General features: G+C 53.0%; 2 protein-coding genes across 13 annotated transcripts in view; both read right to left on the reverse strand.

The window, feature by feature from the left end:
- BSN (bassoon presynaptic cytomatrix protein) overlaps positions 1 to 520 on the reverse strand; it is a 52563-nt gene extending 52043 nt beyond the window's left edge. For all 4 annotated transcript variants that reach the window (XM_015874575.3, XM_085516545.1, XM_015874574.3 and 1 more), the window contains exon 1: positions 246 to 520. In XM_015874575.3, the coding sequence (XP_015730061.2) occupies positions 246 to 397 (152 nt within the window). In that variant the 5' untranslated portion in view covers positions 398 to 520. The remainder of the gene's footprint in view (positions 1 to 245) is intronic.
- A 518-nt stretch (positions 521 to 1038) lies between these two features.
- TRAIP (TRAF interacting protein) lies at positions 1039 to 18173 on the reverse strand. 9 transcript variants are annotated; one of them, XM_085517095.1, is made up of 15 exons: positions 17973 to 18173; positions 17565 to 17622; positions 16511 to 16594; positions 12798 to 12837; positions 10318 to 10445; positions 7860 to 7954; positions 7135 to 7248; positions 6115 to 6202; positions 4705 to 4794; positions 4395 to 4483; positions 4049 to 4204; positions 3799 to 3847; positions 3153 to 3278; positions 2586 to 2636; positions 1039 to 1852 (listed from the first exon to the last, which is right to left on the reverse strand). In XM_085517095.1, exons 1-15 carry the CDS (start codon positions 18068 to 18070, stop codon positions 1724 to 1726), a joined length of 1395 nt encoding a protein of 464 aa, XP_085373221.1. In that variant the 5' UTR covers positions 18071 to 18173; the 3' UTR covers positions 1039 to 1723. The 9 variants fall into 9 exon arrangements, with proteins under 9 accessions (XP_085373221.1, XP_085373220.1, XP_085373225.1 ...); XM_085517094.1 differs by having other exon boundaries at positions 3153 to 3305; XM_085517099.1 differs by lacking the exons at positions 17565 to 17622; positions 17973 to 18173 and adding an exon at positions 16682 to 16993.
- Positions 18174 to 18259: the final 86 nt, after the last annotated feature.

Consider the following 18259-nt stretch of genomic DNA (forward strand, 5'->3'; position numbering starts at 1 on the left):
CCGTGCCCGGCACCCACGGGTGCCCCGGGGCCGCTGGTTCCCCCTGCAGCCCCAACCTGCAGACAACGCGCCCACTGCACGCACCGAGCACCCACAGCCCGACACTGCACACCGACACCCCCCGCCCCGTTACACAGCCCCGTTACACAGCCCCGTTACACAGCCCCGTTACACAGCCCCGTTACACAGCCCCGTTACACAGCCCCGTTCCCGTTTCCCCCCGTTCCGCCCCGTTCCGCTCTGACCTGGCTGCGGGCCCCGGGAGCTGTCCGCCGCCTCCCGGTGCTGAAGGCGGTTTGGAGGCGGCGGGGCCGGCGGCGGGCGGCGGCGGGGCAGCGGCGGCGGATGGCGGGTGCCCGTGGTCGCCGCCGCCGTCCATGCTGGCCTCGTTGCCCATGGCGGGGCCGGGCGGGACCCGCTGCTCAGCGCGGCGCCGCCTCCGCCGCCATCAGCCCCGCGCCGCCGTCGCCGCCGGCCCCGTCTCCCCGCGCATGCGCCGCCGACGCTCCGCGCGCGCGCGCGTCCCCGAGCGCGGGCACGCGCGGCCAATGGGCGGATAGCAGCGACCACGGGACGCGGGGGCGCGCGGGGCGCGGCACAGGGCGGAGGGGGGAAGCCCCGCCCACCGGGCCCGGCAGCCAATCAGCGTCGAGAATCGCCGGCGGCCGCCAGGCGGAGCGCTGCGTCCCGCCGCTGAGAGGAACGGAGGGCGGCAGGCCGTGACGTCACGCCTCGGCAGCCAACCAGCGCCCGGCGTCGCATGAGGTTACACTCGACAGCCAATGAGCGCATCGCGCTTCCGTGACGTCACGGATCGCCGCGGGATGTCACGCGCTGCTCCGGGAGCCAATCGGAGCTGACCCCGCGTGACGTCACGGCCCGCAGCCGGGTCCCGGCACACGGTGACGTCACGCGGCTCCTCCTCCCCCCCGTGACGTCACGCGCTGCTGACGCTCCCGTCGCATCGCACCCCCCCACGTTGGATGCAGCCGCTCCCAGCCCTGCAGCACGTTGCGCTGCTCCAACGGCACCGCGACCAACGCACAGCACTTGGTTTATTGCGACACAAAACCTGCGGCTGCCCCGCACACAGCGCGGGGCCATGGAACCACCCCGGGGCTGCAGCCATGGGCAGCAGGGCCACAGCTCACAGCCAGCCCAGAACCACAGCAGCTGGGGCTGCACACAGGCTCAGAGCCTTAAAATGGCTTTGAAAGAACAAAACGGCCACAGACATATTAAAAAAATACAAGTTCACACAAAATTTACAGAACAGGGGTCAGGAAGAGAGAGGGCTGCAGCATGAAGAGCTGCCTCGCCCCCAGCACTGCAGGGGGGATCACCAGCACCAACCCCTGGCCAAGCCAACCCGAGGCACAGCAGGACAGCCCAGCCTGGCACAGTGCTGCAGCACTGCCCTGCTCCAGGTCCCTTCTCCCCACTCGTGCTCCCAGCTGCTGCCCCCCGGGCTGAAGCTGGACGAGGAGATGATCTCTTCCTGCAGCTGCAGCTCGTGGCTGTGTCCCAGAAGTGCAGCTCCACCTGCAGAGACCAACAGCGGCAGCAACTGCAGAGCTCTGAGTGGGCTGGCAGATGAGAAATCCCCATTTGAATTCCGGTGTGGATATAGAGGGCTGAAATGAGGCATGAAGCTGTCCATGCTGGGCTCCTGCTGTCTCTGTGCAAGCACACTCAGCCCTGCTGCTCCCAGGAGCACGGCACTTCACTGCAGGAAAGCATCCAGGCTGGCCCGGCTGCTGCTGCAGGCACGTCCAGGGGCAGCAGCTGATGCTGGCCTAGAGACGTTCCTCTTGCTCTTCACTGGTATGGGACGGAGCTCTGTAGGGCTTATCTGAAGGTTGGGCTGTCAAGGGAAGCACACACATCAAAGCTCTGGGGATATGAGCAGCACAGGACCTGCTCCAGAGCAACAGACCTGGGACCTGGCCATGTACTCACACCCTGAGGCATTTGGGTAACACCCTCAATAACAGGCTTTAACTCGTGCTTTGTCTCAAAGAGGTCTGGCTGTTGGACATCTCTGCAGGCTCCTTCCAAGGGAATTAAACTACTCTAGGAAAATCTCCCTGCAGGTCAGGCTGGGCTCTGCCCCTACCCATAGAAGCAAAGCTCAGGCACACTCCTGTCCCACACTTTCCACTTCCATGATACGCCCAAGAGCACAAAGCAATGCCTAAGAACAACCAAGAGCTTCAAGATCTACCCTGCATATCAGAGCTGGGACACTGGGCAGAGGAAGTGACAGCAGGCAGAACTTGCAGCCTCCCAGGGGCAGAGCTCTTAGAGTAAGGAGTTCTCCTGTCTGTGATGGCATCATACAAATCTTCAGAGACAAAATAAATATTAATGTTCTTAGTAAGCTCAGGTCTTTGATGCCTTTGCTGTCTCTGCTGAGCTCAGGCTTGTTCAGAATCAGATGTAGGGCAACATGATGGTGATTCCCTGAAGGTCCCAGCCCCACTTTGGGAAGCTCTGCCCCAGGCTACCAAGCTGGATGAGACAGGAGCAACATAGGAGGTGCCCCGCAGCATCACTACTGCCACACAAACCACAGGAAAGGATACAGGCTGTATGAACTTGGTTCTGCCTCCCAGGCCGTCGTACCCCATCCTCACCTAGGAGAGACAAACAAAAGTGAATGGAACAGCACAGAGCCTTGGCTACTTCTTGTCTTGGTCAGCAGAGGAAAGCCTTGCAGGCCTTGTGCTCTAGGGACAGGTTACAAGCGCCTGGAAACACTCAGTCCTTGTATTAAGCCCTTGCCTTCAGAAAAAAGCGGGCCCAAGTGTATTAGTGAGGTCTGAGTATCTTTCTGAATTAAGCCTTCAAGGTTGCAGCAAAGCTTAAGATTTTTGTCACTGGGACTGATCTGTACAGGGAAAATGCCCAGCACTCCGAAGAGGTGGAACTGGATGCAGAAGGCCATTTAATCTGCTGCCAGGTAGGGAATGACCATCTGTCATCTCCGGAGCTCCGCAGGACTGGGAGGCAGCCAGGTCACACTCCAAGATTTACTCTCCCCACACCGAATATGGCAAGGTGAAAGCCTCATTGGCTTCCTCCTGTAGGTAACCTCAGGACAGAAGCGTGCAGTGCCAGCCCCTGACAAGCTCACCAACAGCACTACTCACCTTGCCCACATTCCTGTGGGGACCCAGCAAGCTACCCGACATGGGCTTCTTGGAGAAGGCTGAGTTCCTGATGAATCCTGGCATGAATCCTTTAAGAGCCTTGTCCTCCAAATCATCTCCCCAGTTCTGTCCCACAGAATAATGAGAAAAGCCCTTTAAGAAGCAAGATCTGCTGAATTTAGTCTGCACACAGGCATTTCCTTAAGGTAGCAGGCAGTCCTGTACCACATCAGGTCAAAGAACAATAGCTCCAAATCTCCCTCTGGGGCTCATTTGGAGCCAATGCCTGGGAGGCAGGACACTGCACACAGCATGCCTAGGGGGACAGCCCCCTTAGCTGACCCACAGCCCTTGCAGGCAGAGCCTACACTGTGTGTTTGCCAAGCACATCTGATGCAGGATAATCTGCAAGCACCAAGTGCCCGCCCCCCTGCCCTCTCCTGCCCGATTCCAGGAGGCCTCTGAGGCAGCAATAGCGTTTCTAGGAGACAGTCAAGCAAAGCACTTTGAAGTATGTACTGTGGTGCTGCAGATAGGCCAATCTACAGTTAGAGCATCACCTGCACGAGAAAATGGGGCCTTTATCTCAAGCTTATTAATAGCAGAATTGAAGAGGTGATACAGAAAACAAGATCAGTCCTTTTACCTCCGCCGTTTCCTTTAGAGCTTTATTTGCCAGATTTACCACAGGAAGCCTGTAAGAAGCACAAGGAGCGAGTCAGCAGAGATTCATTGTTTGACTGGAGCTGGCAAGGACAGACAAGGCAAAGCAAATGACGACAAAACTTGCACTGCGACATCAGGCAGCTGGAGAGCTATCTGATCTCACACAGCAACTACCAAAGCAGAGAGACTTTTCATCTCCTTTAGAAGCAGAAAGAAGAGGACAAACTCACTGCTTTTTATCCAGCTTCTGCTTTTTTGCAGCACTGAATGGAGATCTGCAGGGATGATTTTCAGGGGTGTCCACATCGAAAGTGTCATCTAGGTTGATCTCATCATTGTGAGCTGGACGGTGGAGTTTTGGGTGCTGCAGTTCCACAGGAGCTGGGCTGCAAGGCCACACAAAGTGTCAGCCATCAAGAGGCTGCCACCCATCAGACAGAAGAGAGGGAGCTACAAGCTACATCCTTTAGTTAGCACAACAGAAGTAGGACTAGGATCTGAACCCTGTTCTGCTTACAAGTTCCAGACATGACATTCACCATATTTGGCCTGTATCTGAGGATGCACCTCACTGACCTTTCAAAGACTAGCCGGCTGAGTGTCTCTCTGGTTACAGATGGCACTTTCAGAGTGTCCTGCAGTATGTCTATCTTCTTCTTCAGGCTCTGGAGGGAAGAGGAAAGGCAGACAGTGAGACAAGAAAAGATTTAGTAGCAGATCCTTCACCCCTCTCCCATAACTGAGCATTGGTCAGAGCTCAGAGGTGGGGCAGATGAAAGCAGTAAGGTGGGCTAGATCCAAGCCAAACCCAGCATAGCTCCTGGCACTGCTGCTGAAGGCTGTGGCCAGCTGCCAGTTACTGCAGACCAAGGAATTATATTCTCACCAAGATCTCCTTGTCTGCATTCTTCAGATCCTTCTGGGTGCTCTTTAACTCCTCCTTTGTCTTCTCCAACTCTGAAACTGTTTTCTGAAGCTGCAGAATAAACAACATCAAACAGCAGAGTTCTGGTTACAACACACAGGTAAGGGAGACTGTGGATCCCCATGGGAACATGGCACACACTGTTTCCCCCTGTTTTCAGGCTCAGTTTTCCCGTGGCAGTCTATCCAAACCAGAGCAACCTGATTGCTGCTCATTTCCTCAAGCTGCCTGCAGAGGGATCTCCAGGTCTGCTTGCCCAGCTTATGTCTACCCACAGCATCTTTGCCTGACAGAAACAGCTTTTCCACGTTTTAACACTTGGTGGCTCCATTCTGAATTCCTACAGGACTTAGCACACACCACATCACAGCATTACAAACCACAGGCCGGACGCTGGCTGTGCATCAGCAGCACTGGCACATAGACAAGCCTGATTCAACAGGAGAGCATGCCAGGAGCCGGGGGTTGAGAGGTGGCCTGGCACCACAACAAGGGCTTGGAGTGGGGTCAGGAGCCTGGGCCAGCCCACAAAGCGGCAGCAGAGTCAGCTCCCCGTCAGCCAAACCCAGAGCACACTGACTCGCATCCTCCTGACCCAAGCCAGCAATTGCAGTTTGGCACAGACTCGGCCACAAACAGGTCAGCTCCAGCAGCAATGCTTCCTGTAGGGAGTTAACTCCCTTAGGAGCAGCTCAGTATTCCAAGATCCTCCTCCTCTGTTTGAGGGGACCACAACAGCTATGGCTGGGTAACAGAAATAGGCCAAATCCACCCACTGTCTCTCACTTTGTGAGCCTGGACTCTGGCACACCCCAAGGAACACCTGCGCCTTGGAGAGCAAGGCTACACAGACATTTATCATGGTAACTTGCTATCAAAACTGTAATTCCCAGCCTAGGCCAACAGAGCCCAGCCGGGCTGGAGCAGGGGCAGCACAACAATGGGGGCATATCTGCAGCTCTGTGCCAAGCCAGGGCTAAGCCCTGCTCAGCTGGTGCTGGCTCACACCTCATTTCCACCCCTCCCAGGGCCCTGACTCTGCAGCAGAAGTGGCTGCTGGCTGAACAAGCTCATGCTCAGCCTGGCAGGATGAAGGCAGCATTGCTTCTGGAGCCCAGTGAATGTAGCATGCACCTGCACGCTGCTGCCTCGACAATGTCCTCAGAGTCCACAGTGCTAATAACAACCCACGAGCTACACACAGCATCACACCCTGACCCAGAAACCCCAGCCTGACACTTCCATGCCAGCTGTATTGCTCAAGGAGAGCTCACTGTGGGAGGGGGTCACGGCACAGGGCTGGAAGCACAGTTGCTGAGAGGGATCTACAGACCAGATGTCACCCTTATGTCTCTCATGCTCTCCTTTTACCTTACTGTTGACAGAGAATAGCTCCTTCTTCTGCTTCTCTGTCATCTCACTTGAGATCTTCCGAGCCTCCTTCAAGTTCTCATATTCCCTGAAAAGAGAGCAGAAGAGTCACGCTGCCTTTAAAGAGGATTGAGCTAGAATTTATTAGAAGTCCTCAGTATAAAGTTCTGCAACTGCAGAACCATCAAAGAAAACCCAGGACATACAAAATCCTTAAGGGAACTGAGCCGAGTGTACCAACGGTGTAACAAACATCAGCACACGTGGCCAGAAAAAACAGTTGCAAAGGATGCCATGGCTGGGAGCAGGGCATGCACAGCATTCACCAGCAAAAAGGAAACTGGATTCAGAAATATTACAGTCGCCAGTGGAAGAGATGGACAAAAAAACAGAGCAGCCTCCGTGCTTGCAGCAAATAGAGAACTCTGCTTTAAATGTCTTTACAGAGGCTTGATACTATTGGCCATGCACACTGTTCCCAATTACACCACAGGGACACTTGCCTCATTATAGCTTTGTATCAAAGCTGCAATTATTCAGCAGCCATCAGAACGGACCCAGAGATGCTGAGGTCTTGATCAGCAGGACCAGAAGCATTTCCAGGTAGGGGATGGCAGCACTGCAGATCCCACATGCCAGAGCATGGCATGTTCAGAGCACTTCAGGCCACAGCTGCACAGTGCAATGCAGCAGAGGGTGCAGCCCAGAGCTCCTCATCCTCCCATTTCCCCCCAGGCGTGAAAAGAGAACTGAGGGAATAATAATCACCACATAGGTGCACTGACAACGCTGGAGACAGTTCCCATGGTGACATGCATGTCACTACAGTGACAACAGGAACGGTTCAGTGTGACAGGCTCCAATCTAGGTCCCCAGGATTTGTCAGTCAAAACCCAAAGGAGGCCCGAACAGGGACAAGAGCCCCACAGTGTTTGTGTGCCTGCTGGGACTCAGCAGCTGGTTCTCTTCCCACAAGCCCAAGACAGCACAGGCAGCCCATGCTGAGCCTGAAGCACTCACTTCTTCAGTGATACGCAGTAGACTGCAAGCTGCTCCACTGCTGCCTGCCCAACTCCCATCTCTCTGATCATCTCCTCCACTTCGGGGCGCTGGCTCTGAAGCAACAATTCAATCCTGCAATAAAACAAGAAAATGTACCTTCAGCTCATGAGTCACGAACAGAGCAGGGAAGAAGGCTGCAGCCCTGCTTCCCCAAGGGAGCTCACACAGACTAAGCTCCTGAATGTAGGGGTGGCAAAGAGATGCAACTGCCCCACTATAAGGAGGGTATCTGCTGGGACAGAGTATCACTACATGGACTGAATAGAAAAGAGACAGCTGTACACACATGCAACACTTGGAGCTGACACACACAAACTTGTAGGCCCTACATCCATGCAGCTGACTTTAATCCTAGGCTGGGATTTGAGCTTTGCCCCAGAACCCTCTCTAGTAATAGCAACAGCACATAGCCATGCTCGGAGGCCTGTAGATGAAGCCAGTCTGCACGGAGTATCACATCCTGCTGCTGTTCAGGGAGAGCAGCTGCCTGGAAAGAAAGCTGGTCTGAAAGCCCAGCCAAGCAAAGCCTGTTAATGTAGCAGCTTCCAGCCTTATGGGGTAAGGAGGCCCAGCAGTCCCAGCATGTGGGGCTGAAAGGTACAGCAAGCACAGCAGGACCTCCTCATTCTTCTTGGAGCAGAGGAAAGGCATGCAAGTCCAGCCTGAGAGGCCCAGGATCTCACCGCTCCATGGTTCTCAGCTTGTTTCGCAGATGGCGGACCTCTTCCTTTGAACTTCTGTTATCCTCCTGCTGCTGCTCCAGGAATTTCATCTGTTTCTGCAGAGAAGCACACACAGACCGTCAGAAAGGCTCCAGGGATTGTTAGCAAAACATCCTGGCTTATGCGCACTGCGGGCAGCTGGGAGCATACATTGGCTCTTAATGCTATCACCACCTCAGCAGCCCAGGATTACGGAGAATTTAGCTCCCTCCCCGCTGCACCCCTAGCTCTGCTCCTTGCTAGCGCAGCAGGGTCCGAGTGCTAATCACAAGAAGAGTCTGGTGCTGGAACTGTTTTGGATCCTCCTTTCTGCTGGGTGTATCTGTGGGGTTGGGCAGCATTCTGTGCACAGAACAGCAACGATGCTTTTCAAAAGCGAGGGAGTTCAAAGCAGGCAAACCTCACTAGTGTGTTCTGCTCCCTAAATAGCTGAGCCCTTTGCTTTAGCCTTCCAATTTTCCCTGCTCTTAGCTGCTTAAAGCAGAAATAGGAATGCTGCATAGGTCTCTCCTGCAGATCTCAGCTGAACCAGAGACCGAACTGAGTGCTTCTCACATCCACCTGGGGTGGCCACAAGTCTCTCACAGCCAGCACCTTTCCAGCAGGCAGCATTAGCAGCAAACCTCAGCTGAGCTAAGAAAACACAGAAGCCAAGCAGCTGTGACAGTGTTGGGAATCTACAGAGCTGCAGGCTCACATCTTGCTCTTTCTTAAGCAGAGCCCACCTTTGGCTGCTGCAGACCAAGGTCTCCATGCTCCAGACCCCTGGGCCAGGTCAGAGCAGGACCCAGCAGATCATTACATGAAGGTTCCGCAGCAGCTGGCAGAAGATGGGACCTGCTCTCTGCTTGTGAGCCTGACCTGCCTCGCAGCTAGTTAAGCCTCTATTTTACTGCAGAAGTTCAGTGCTTTAATCTTTAAATGATGCATGTAAGACATTGCTTGGCATTCAGCTGGGGAAACACTGCACACCACAGAAAAGATACCCTCAGGTCCCTATTGCTGCCCTTCCAGGCTTTCATTAACAGGACTTCAGCATACTCAGAGGGTTTTGCAACACACAAGATAATCACAGAGTCTCCTCCTGAGATGCCAGGCAGGAAAGCCAAGCACAGAGATCTGAAGTTGAGAAGCAGGCACCAACTTCCACTGCCACAGCTGCTTTTATAAAGTAGGAAACATGGATGCTATCCTGTCGCTGGTACATCTGATATCCCAGGAACAGGTTGGGAATGCCAGGCTGCCTTTAGACCCAAGAAGACTGGATCTAACCCGATGAGCAGGCAAAAAAAAAAAGCTTGTGCTGTCCCATAGCAAGGCCTGTGTGGTAGTGACTCCTTACTTTTATCTCCTGCCCTGTGACAGCATCACACAGCTCAGTCAGGCAAATTTCACGTGTTTCCTCCAGGAAGAGCCCAGCTGTTTTGTATGTGGCATACAGCAAGACAGTTCCACGCCCCATCTACAAGCTCTCCCTGCCTGCATGGCCTGGCAGGTCAAGGAATGTGATGCAGTGTAGGCTCGCTCTACCCAAAGGGCAGAGATTTAAGGAACTGTCTGAATTCTCTGTGCTCACAATGAGCCCTCAGAACACAAAAGAGGCAGCCCAGCATCAAGTCAAGGCCGCACCGCTCACCATAAGACATGCCAGCCAAGAGGCTCTTGTTCTTAGCCCCCCCTTCCATTTGCTGTTTATGCACAATGCATGACTATGCACTGAGTCACTGCACACTGAAGCACAACAGGAATATTTGATCCCTGGACTTCGCACATTACTAACCTAATCGAAGGAAAGCCCTGGCAACAGAACAGAGACAGGAGAATTAGCTGGATCAAATCCCACTCAGTTAATGCTTGCAACTCCCCCTCCATATATTTCAGTTTGATTTCTCCTCTGATCAAACTAAGAAACTAATTTTCCTTGAATCCCGTCTGGCAAAAACCCATTTCAGAAGAACATTCTACCACAGGGAGCCAATGCTTCTGCAATGGGGCGCAGGGGCCAGTTCCCACATTCCCCTCACACCGCTACCTTTTTGATCAGCACTGCAGCAGCAAGTCTCAGCTAACGCCCCCAGGCTGGCCTGGTGGCTCCCCTGGCCACCACTGCCCCAAGTGCAAAGCAATTACACACAGCCACAGGCCTGGGTTTTATGCCTCTGAATCACCCTCAGCATGGCGCACAGCCACTACCTCCAGACCGGTGTTGCTGCTCACTTTGGGTTAATAAACCCAAAAAGAAAACCCAGCTCTGCAGCCTTCCTGTTACTCAGAGACTGAAGCGACAGGCGTCTTGAGGCACCCAATGCAAACTCCCACCAGCACAGAGTAGTGTCAGTATCGGCATGGCCTGAAGAAAACCTGAACAAAATTCACACAATGGGTAGAGACAAAGTCTAGCAAGGGATGGGAAAGTTACCTTGAGAGAGGAACACAGCATCTCTGTCTCTCCCAGCACCTTCTGGAGAGACTCTATCATGGCATTGCGTACATCCAGAGTGTCCCGCAGCCCATCCACGATGGCCTGGCATTCCCTCTTCTCTTTCTCTAAAAGGAAAAAAAAAACCATCATGGCCTAAAAACCCAGACCTCAGCAGCCCCACGTACAACAGCAGTAGCGCAAAAAACCAACACTGATTGCAGGCTCCAGGCTGCTGAGTTGGCCAGTCCTGTAGAGACCCATTTCCCTAAATGCTGTCTGCAACTGGGCTTGTAGCGAGCAATTGCTTCTCCCAGTGCCAGCAGGCTTCAAGATTTTCTTCAGTAAAGATAACATGTTCCTTTTAATAGCTTTCCAGTGCCAGCCCTGCTAGCATTAAGCTGATGTATCTTAACTCCTGCATGCTCTCCAAGCCAGGCGTGTGCAGAACTGCTCTCTGGAGTCACACTGAGCTGGAGAGCTGAGCCCTGAGCTCATCCTCTCTACGCAGAGCCTGGCGTGCGGGGCAGACCTTTGGGGGCTGCAAACAGCCAGCCTGCTCACACAGGGACCACAGCACTGCGTCACCATGCTGCTGCACCTACCCCACAGCACTGCCAGCGTGATGCACCCACCTCCTTGTGCAGGCAGCCCAGCACAAGGCACACAGCCTTGACCACACGAGGGAGAAGAAGACTGTGAAAACAGTGCCAGATTTCCATTTGTTTTGGTGAGAGAAGGGAAGAACAGCTCACAAAGCAACAACCATCATCATCAGCTGACAGAGCTAAGCAGGGAACAGCCAGTTCAGCTGCTGGGCAACAAGGAAAAGAAGTAAGCCCTCAGTGCAGCTCTGGTGAGGGCAGGGTAAAGTCTTGAGCTCCTTCTGTCTCTGTCAAAACTGCCTGTGGCTCCAGTCTGACAACAGCAGGGAGTCGCTCAATATCCCTCCAAAAGGGCCATTCCTCCTTCCAAGCAATTCAGTGTCAGGTTGTGCCACCGCATCCCACAGAAGCGTGGCACTGCTGGACCACAGTAAGGCAGCCACATGGGACTGGAGAAGGTCAGGAAGAACACATCCCAACAGAAACTCACAGGTGGCTGGGGAGGTGTTGAAGGAAACACACTTCTTAGTAAAGCCTTTTTTCTCTCTTGGTCTGAATAACCCTTCCTCACCAGAGGCAGCACAGCCTGGACTCCACATCCACCAGAAGAGCCTGGGCTTTCCCTTCCTCCGATCCCAGCTGCCCAGAGGCAGATGGCAGGAGTCGAACCTCCCCATGCTGCAGGAATGAGTTCTCAGCTTGTTCCAAGTGCCTCCCACTGCTCCTGCTGGGTCTGCACAGAGCTCTGCACCTCAGGAGCCATTTGCAAGCTGATCAGAGACTGGCAATTACACAGTTACACTACAGCCATGGAGCTCAGAGCACATCTTTAAGAGAATTTATACACAAGAACCACCAGAGAGCAGAGTGCCCATAGCAAAGGAGGCATGAGGTGGGAAGGAACTGCTTCTTTCCAATATGAAAAGAGGATGGGACAGGGAATGTCACATCCAACCTCTACTCACCAGAAGCTGAGAAGATGAGCAGGCCTTCAAGCAGTTTTTCTTGGATAACATCCTAGCAATAATCCCAGCCACCTTCCCCAGAAGATCTGGCTCTCTACCAAGTCACTAAACTCAACCGAGCTGGCAAGAGAACGAGCCTCAGAATAGAGACGTGCAGGCTGTGCAATCCTGCTCTGGGGCTAAGGACCGAATCCTCAATCTACTGGCTAGCTGAGTCTGTCTCGTGCACGGAAGGCAGAGGAAAGACGACTCGCAGGGCGTGGGTGAGCCCCCGGCATTCTTTAAAGATTTTTCCTTTCTGCTAGTGTGTCTTTGGATTTCTGTCACTCAGACTGACATTTTCCTTTCACTGCTCATGACTCATGTCCTGATGACAGGCTGCCTACAGACGATGCTCGAAACCCATCGACAAGTCTCCAGGGCTTTTGCTTTTCCTGCCTCCCTCAAACATCCTCTAAAATTAAAAGATGGGAAAAAATGGAAGTGCACACAGCAAACTCCGTCTGCTCTTCAAGTGACACATGTGGCAATGCAACAGCCAAACAAAAGCTGACACCTTCCCACTGCAGCTCGGGCACCACTGCAGCTGTTAGAAGGAACAAGCCTTTGGCACATGCAGCTGTGAGCTTCCTGGAGCTCAGACCATAGGTTCTGATTTCAGCAAGCTTACCCCAGTTAGAGCTCAGCTGGGCTAGTTTGTGAACTCTGGCTCCATTATAGAGGTTTTACGTAGCTTTGGGCAGCCTTTCCTCAAAGAAAAAGCTCTGAAGAAGCTGCTCCAGCAAAGCAGCTCACAGCCTGCACTGTGCCCTCAGCTTCAGTGAGAGGAAGCTCTGCACACACGCTCCTCAGACCTGGAGTAGCAGCTCAGGCAGGCAGAGCCCAGGGCCTGCTGGCAGCTGGAACTCACCTTTCATGGAGAGCTGAGCCTTCACCTTGTCCAGTTCATTCTGAAACGCAACACAGAAAACCCGATTAGGAAACAGCCTGCAGAGAAGCTTTCACCATATCTTCAAAGGACCCGAGAGGTTTCTCGGCAGGACATTTGCACCAGCCATGTGCTAAGAATAGCATGCATTAGCAGCAGGCACCAAGCTACAAACAAGTATTATCACAGGGAACGCAAAGAGCACCTCCAACTGGCATTCTTTGGGGAGAGAAGAGACGATCCCAGTTCTGTCTTAGCCTTGTCAACCTTGCGTTTCTCACACTGTCAGTCATCCCGTTTTAGCTGAATAATTTTGGAAGGCTCACAGGGTAACTCAGGAAATCAGACAGGAAGAATTTTTATAATGTTTTACCTAAACAAGGCAATAAAACAGGGATGTTGCCAGACTATCTGGATCAAGAGCCACTTTGAACTGACGTGAACTTGAGCAGCGTGCAGGTGAGAGACACGAAAGCACATCCAAACACCTGAAAAGGTGGCAAAGCATTAAGATCAAAAGGCACCACCAGCATTCTGATGGACACTAAGTCACTGCAGCGTGGGATGCTGATATCAACTAACAGCTGAGCCAAACGGCCATAAACAGATCACCAATAAACCCATCTATACCAAACAGTGGGCACGTAATGTCCCCTGGGCACCCCAAAAGCCTGGGGGAGGTCAGGCATTTCTAACACCTTCATTAAGGATTGGAGAGAGGGAGCAAATGCGTGTGGTTTAAATTATGGATGAAGTGATATAACCTACGAACGCTGGAAAATAGCCAAAGGATGGAGAGAGTTTATAAAGATAGGCAATATATATATTTATATACATATTTATAACTCGCACCACATTACAGATAGAGGGAGGGAAAAAAAAATACAGGAAAGAGTCAACAGAAGATGACTTAAAAAGCTGTGTTAGAGCTGCAGAGGAAAGCACATAACAAGCCAGGCAGGAACTGCAGTGGAATAAAACCACAATAAAATGCCAACACAGTACTGAAGCCGAGCACACAAATCTGTGCAGCCTGGAACGCTACATGCAAATCTGAGCTGAGAATAGCAGTAGCAGTGACCACGGAGCTGACAGGACCAGAGCAAAGCTCTGCTAGTGACAGCAAAGGCAGGAAGGAGAGCAGGGGATCTAAAGCTGGGTAAGCAGAAGGGACAGAGGGTAAAGCCTAGCAGAGCTGACTTGGATTTGCCCCCAGGGGGACAACAGAGGGCTGAGGTAGAAATAGCTCTGCTGCAGGAACTATTCTGATGCAGCCTCCTCTGAGTCCTATTCAGGAACGATTAGTGAGCTCACAAGATGTGCTAATTAGCATGATAGCAAAAGAAATCCTGGGCTACCGCAGGCAGCTATGTAACATTACCTCATTCATCAACTTAATCTGAAATCCCTCATCTTCCTCCACTGTTCCTAACCGCTGCTCCCAGTTTTTACTCCTCTGATAGACGCAAGCTCCTTTCTCTCTCCGCCAGCCTGATTACAAGAGAATGCTGCCACAAGATATTGCCACCACAAGCAGTCAGCTGTCCTCCCAGGTTTCTACCCTCCCCCTCCTGCCTCCCTTTTTGCCAAGCTGAACAGAGTACCCCAAAATCCTTCATAAGATGGGCTCTCAGCTCCCTAGTGACTAGGATGCTGGGCTCCAGCAAGCCCCGGAGCAGCCTTACTCCCCAAAAACTAACATTTCTGCGATCACAGCAGCCATACTGAAACTGTTCTGATCGCTGAGGACCATCTTTAAAAGCAGTACAGGAAAAAAAAGAACAAACAGGCTCAGCATTGAAAAGCTGAGATATACCGCAGTGCTCAACCTGTGGTCTGCAGCTACTCCAGGGAACCAGGTTACCTTTGGAGCGTCAGCTGAAACCGATGTCTGGCAGTGGGAAGCAGAGCAGCCTCAGCTCACATTCAATCCCAAGCATTTCAGAGCCGAAGTGAGAGTGGGGATCAGCAAAGACTGATTACTCAGAAGATAATTTGGATAATTTTGCATCAAGATGCTACAAGGCAGTTCTTCCAAGCACTTCTATCTGAGTACATAACAGATTTATCTCTCCACGATGACACAGCTTCACCCTCAGCTTTCTAGCACACGGAAGCATGTTCTCTAACCCCAGTCCAACTTTGTCACAGCAAGAGGCCAAGCTCTCATTTCAGGGCACCTACGTGCTGCACGGATATAGCTCCAGCTGATTACACAGCTGACTAATTAGAACAACCCCCAGAGCTATCCATGGGGCAGTAGTTCCCATACCAACCAACCACGCTCTACACAGAAAACACTTCATTCTTCCCTATTAAACAGTGACCTCACCTCCCTCATTAGAAAATCTACCTGCTGAAGTCTTGACACTGCTCTAATGGCAACAAAATAAACGTTGTAGGAGCTGTCTTGCTGCCATGCAAGTCGGAAGTCTTCCATGAGAGGAAGAGCCAGGCTTCAGCACTGTCTACATGGAGGGAAAAGCAGAGGGAGCCCACCTTGGACCCTGGGGAGTGGATAAGAGGAAAAAGAAAGCTTTTCTAGGGCATTTTTCACCATTCAGCCCATCACTGAGTCACTCATCTATTTACACTTATGAGAACCAATCTGAATGCATCCTAAAGGCAATGTTTACCTCCTTCAAGCCACCGCTTTGCATCTAAGGCGCACAGCTTCCAGTGCCCAGAGATGCTTTTTCATTTCCTCCGCACACATATTTGGTCTCCAGTTTCTTTATTAGTGGTCTTTGAGAACGACAGTGCTGCTGACATCACAGTCTGGCTTGCTTTATTTTAAAAACATACAATATACATATAGCAGTTGCCATGACAATACTAATTATGGTAATTATTGCACATGCCGATTCTAAATACGAGAGGATACAAGCATCCCATTATACCAAGGTCAACTGATGACTTTTTTTGGAACAGATAATTCCACCACATAAGGAGCCATGCTTCATCCATATTAAGCAACGGAGTAGAGCACAGAACAGCCCCTCTGCGTTAATTCCTCCTCGCACCCAGCTCTCCACAGCAGAGTTTGGCACTTGGAGAACATCGCTCAGCTCTTCCACTCCAGCCTGGAATCCCCTTGGAACCCACCAGCAGTGCTTGCTCCTGAGGGCACAGCATCTGACAGTCCACCTCCTAATGTCTCCAGGGAAACCAAGTCACCATTGCTGCCCCACTTCCCTACGAGCCCATGCAAATAAACCACCAGTGAAGCCACAGATACCTGCAGCAGATCACTGAATTCAGCACTTTTTCCTCACAGGCGTTTTGGCAAAAGCTCTCAAGTCACATTCCCACACAGCCACTGAGAGGAGCTTTGAGACCCAATGGAGAAGAAGCAGTTGGATACTTGTTTGATTCTGCTTTAGGAGGCTTCCAGGCTAAGTAAGAACCATAAGAAAGAATAATGAAGCAGAAGAGGAGGCTTCTTGAGTCACTATCTGAGATTTGGTTGGAGTAAACCATCACATGGGAGACCACCTCACGATAGAGTTTGAACTGGACCATGATAGAACACATGGACAGGAAGGAGACACTGAAGTGCTTCAGGTCTGAAATGCGAGCATAGCACAGCAAGCAGCAGCAGCTTGGGAAGCAGCTGATGGCAAAGAAACAGCACTCCCAGACATGTTTCAGAGTTGTTCAAAGCACCACAGGACAGAAGAACCCCCATCAAATACCTGCAAGGACTCTGCATCCAGTGCTGTCTGCTCATCCAGGGCAACATCAAAGAACAGCTTACTGATTATGTGCCTTTTGCTGACCTAGAGACAGAGAGGGCAGAGGTTGACTGGCACAGGCAGGGAGAAACTGTACATATAGGAGATGCATGCAGGGAGAGAAGGTGCCACCTTGTCACGAGGCCACAGGAAGCATGTCAGTCCACGTGCAACACCATCCCTGGCAATATCCTGCTTCTGCTCAGCAGCACAACTGCAGGCCCCCCACTCAGTTTTGGGAGCATGACTCTAGCCAAGCTCCCGAGCTGCAGCAGAAAGATTCAGGCACTTCTGAATCGAGCGCAGCCTGTTCTCTGGCAGCTAAGACCCAAGCAGCTGACGCTGAGCTAACATGATGCCAAATCCAAAGACAGAAGTACGTGCTGCTTTCTGCAGGCAGAAGGTGCTGTAATTGAATTTGATAGCTCTCCACACCTCCCCCATGCAGTTACAGCTTTGTGTTTTAAGTATTATATACAGTCATGACACCAGCTAATTGCATAGTTACTGCTACATAAGATGTTATTTCGCGATAACTCCATGGTAACCCAGAGATGTAAGAGGCAGCGAAGAACAGAGGGAATCAACAAGTCAGGGAAGGAACAAGGGCCAAGACCTTGAGAGGAAGAAAAGCGTGAGTCCCAATGACAGCGGGTTGGAAGCCTGCAGCAGACCCCTCCTTCAGCTGCACGTACCGAGCCCTGTGAGGCAGCTGGGCCATAACACAGCAGAAATACTACGTTGACAAGGGACGATCTGCACATCCATGCTCCTCAGTGAGGGCAGCAGCTCCATGTTAAGAGCTATGGCAGCACAGTTGTATGGCACAGCTCTGAGGCCTCAGGGTTTCCTTCCTGCTCTTCATATCGATACACCAACAGCGAATGCTCCATCACAAAGCTCAGTAAAGCATGGAATGGAAACCAATTCATCCCTCCCCTCCACCCCACAGGCCCAAAGCTCCGGGTCGGACACTTCAACAGCACGAGGTGCCATAGAAAAGCAACGGCGGTACCTGGATCCTGCACTGCGGGCAGGTGCGGCTGGGAGCCGTGTCGAACCACTGGAACAGGCTGAGGACGGAAAGGGAAACAGCGGGTCAGAGCGGCACCGACAGCAGGCCGCAGCCCCGCGTGTAGGCCGCAGCCGGGCGGTGTAGGCCGCAGCCCGGCGGTGTAGGCCGCAGCCCGGCGGTGTAGGCCGCAGCCCGGCGGTGTAGGCCGCAGCCCGGCGGTGTAGGCCGCAGCCCGGCGGTGTAGGCCGCAGCCCGGCGGTGTAGGCCGCAACCGGGCGGTGTAGGCCGCAGCCCGGCGGTGCAGGCCGCAGCCCGGCGGTGCAGGCCGCAGCCCGGCGGTGCAGGCCGCAGCCCGGCGGTGCAGGCCGCAGCCCGGCGGTGCAGGCCGCAGCCCGGCCCGAGGCTCACCATTCCCGGTGGAAGGTGTGCCCGCACGGCACAGCGGACACGTCGTGAGCGTTATCGAAGAAGTCGGAGCAGATGGTGCAGTGCGCGCGGATCGGCATCGCGGAAACCGGAAGTACCAGAGGAACCGGAAGTACCGGAATCGCTCACACCGCGCGACGCCGCGCCGTTCAAACCGGGCCGCCAGGCCGACGCTTCCGGTCCATGCCGGATGTGACGTCACGGTGCGGGGCGGGTCCAGCGGGCCGCCATGACACGCCCCCGCCACGTGCTGCGGGCGGCCCCGCTCA

Source organism: Coturnix japonica, chromosome 15 (genome assembly GCF_054131305.1).
Source record: "Coturnix japonica strain WE chromosome 15, WE-NBRP24, whole genome shotgun sequence".
NCBI classification, from domain to species: domain Eukaryota; kingdom Metazoa; phylum Chordata; class Aves; order Galliformes; family Phasianidae; genus Coturnix; species Coturnix japonica.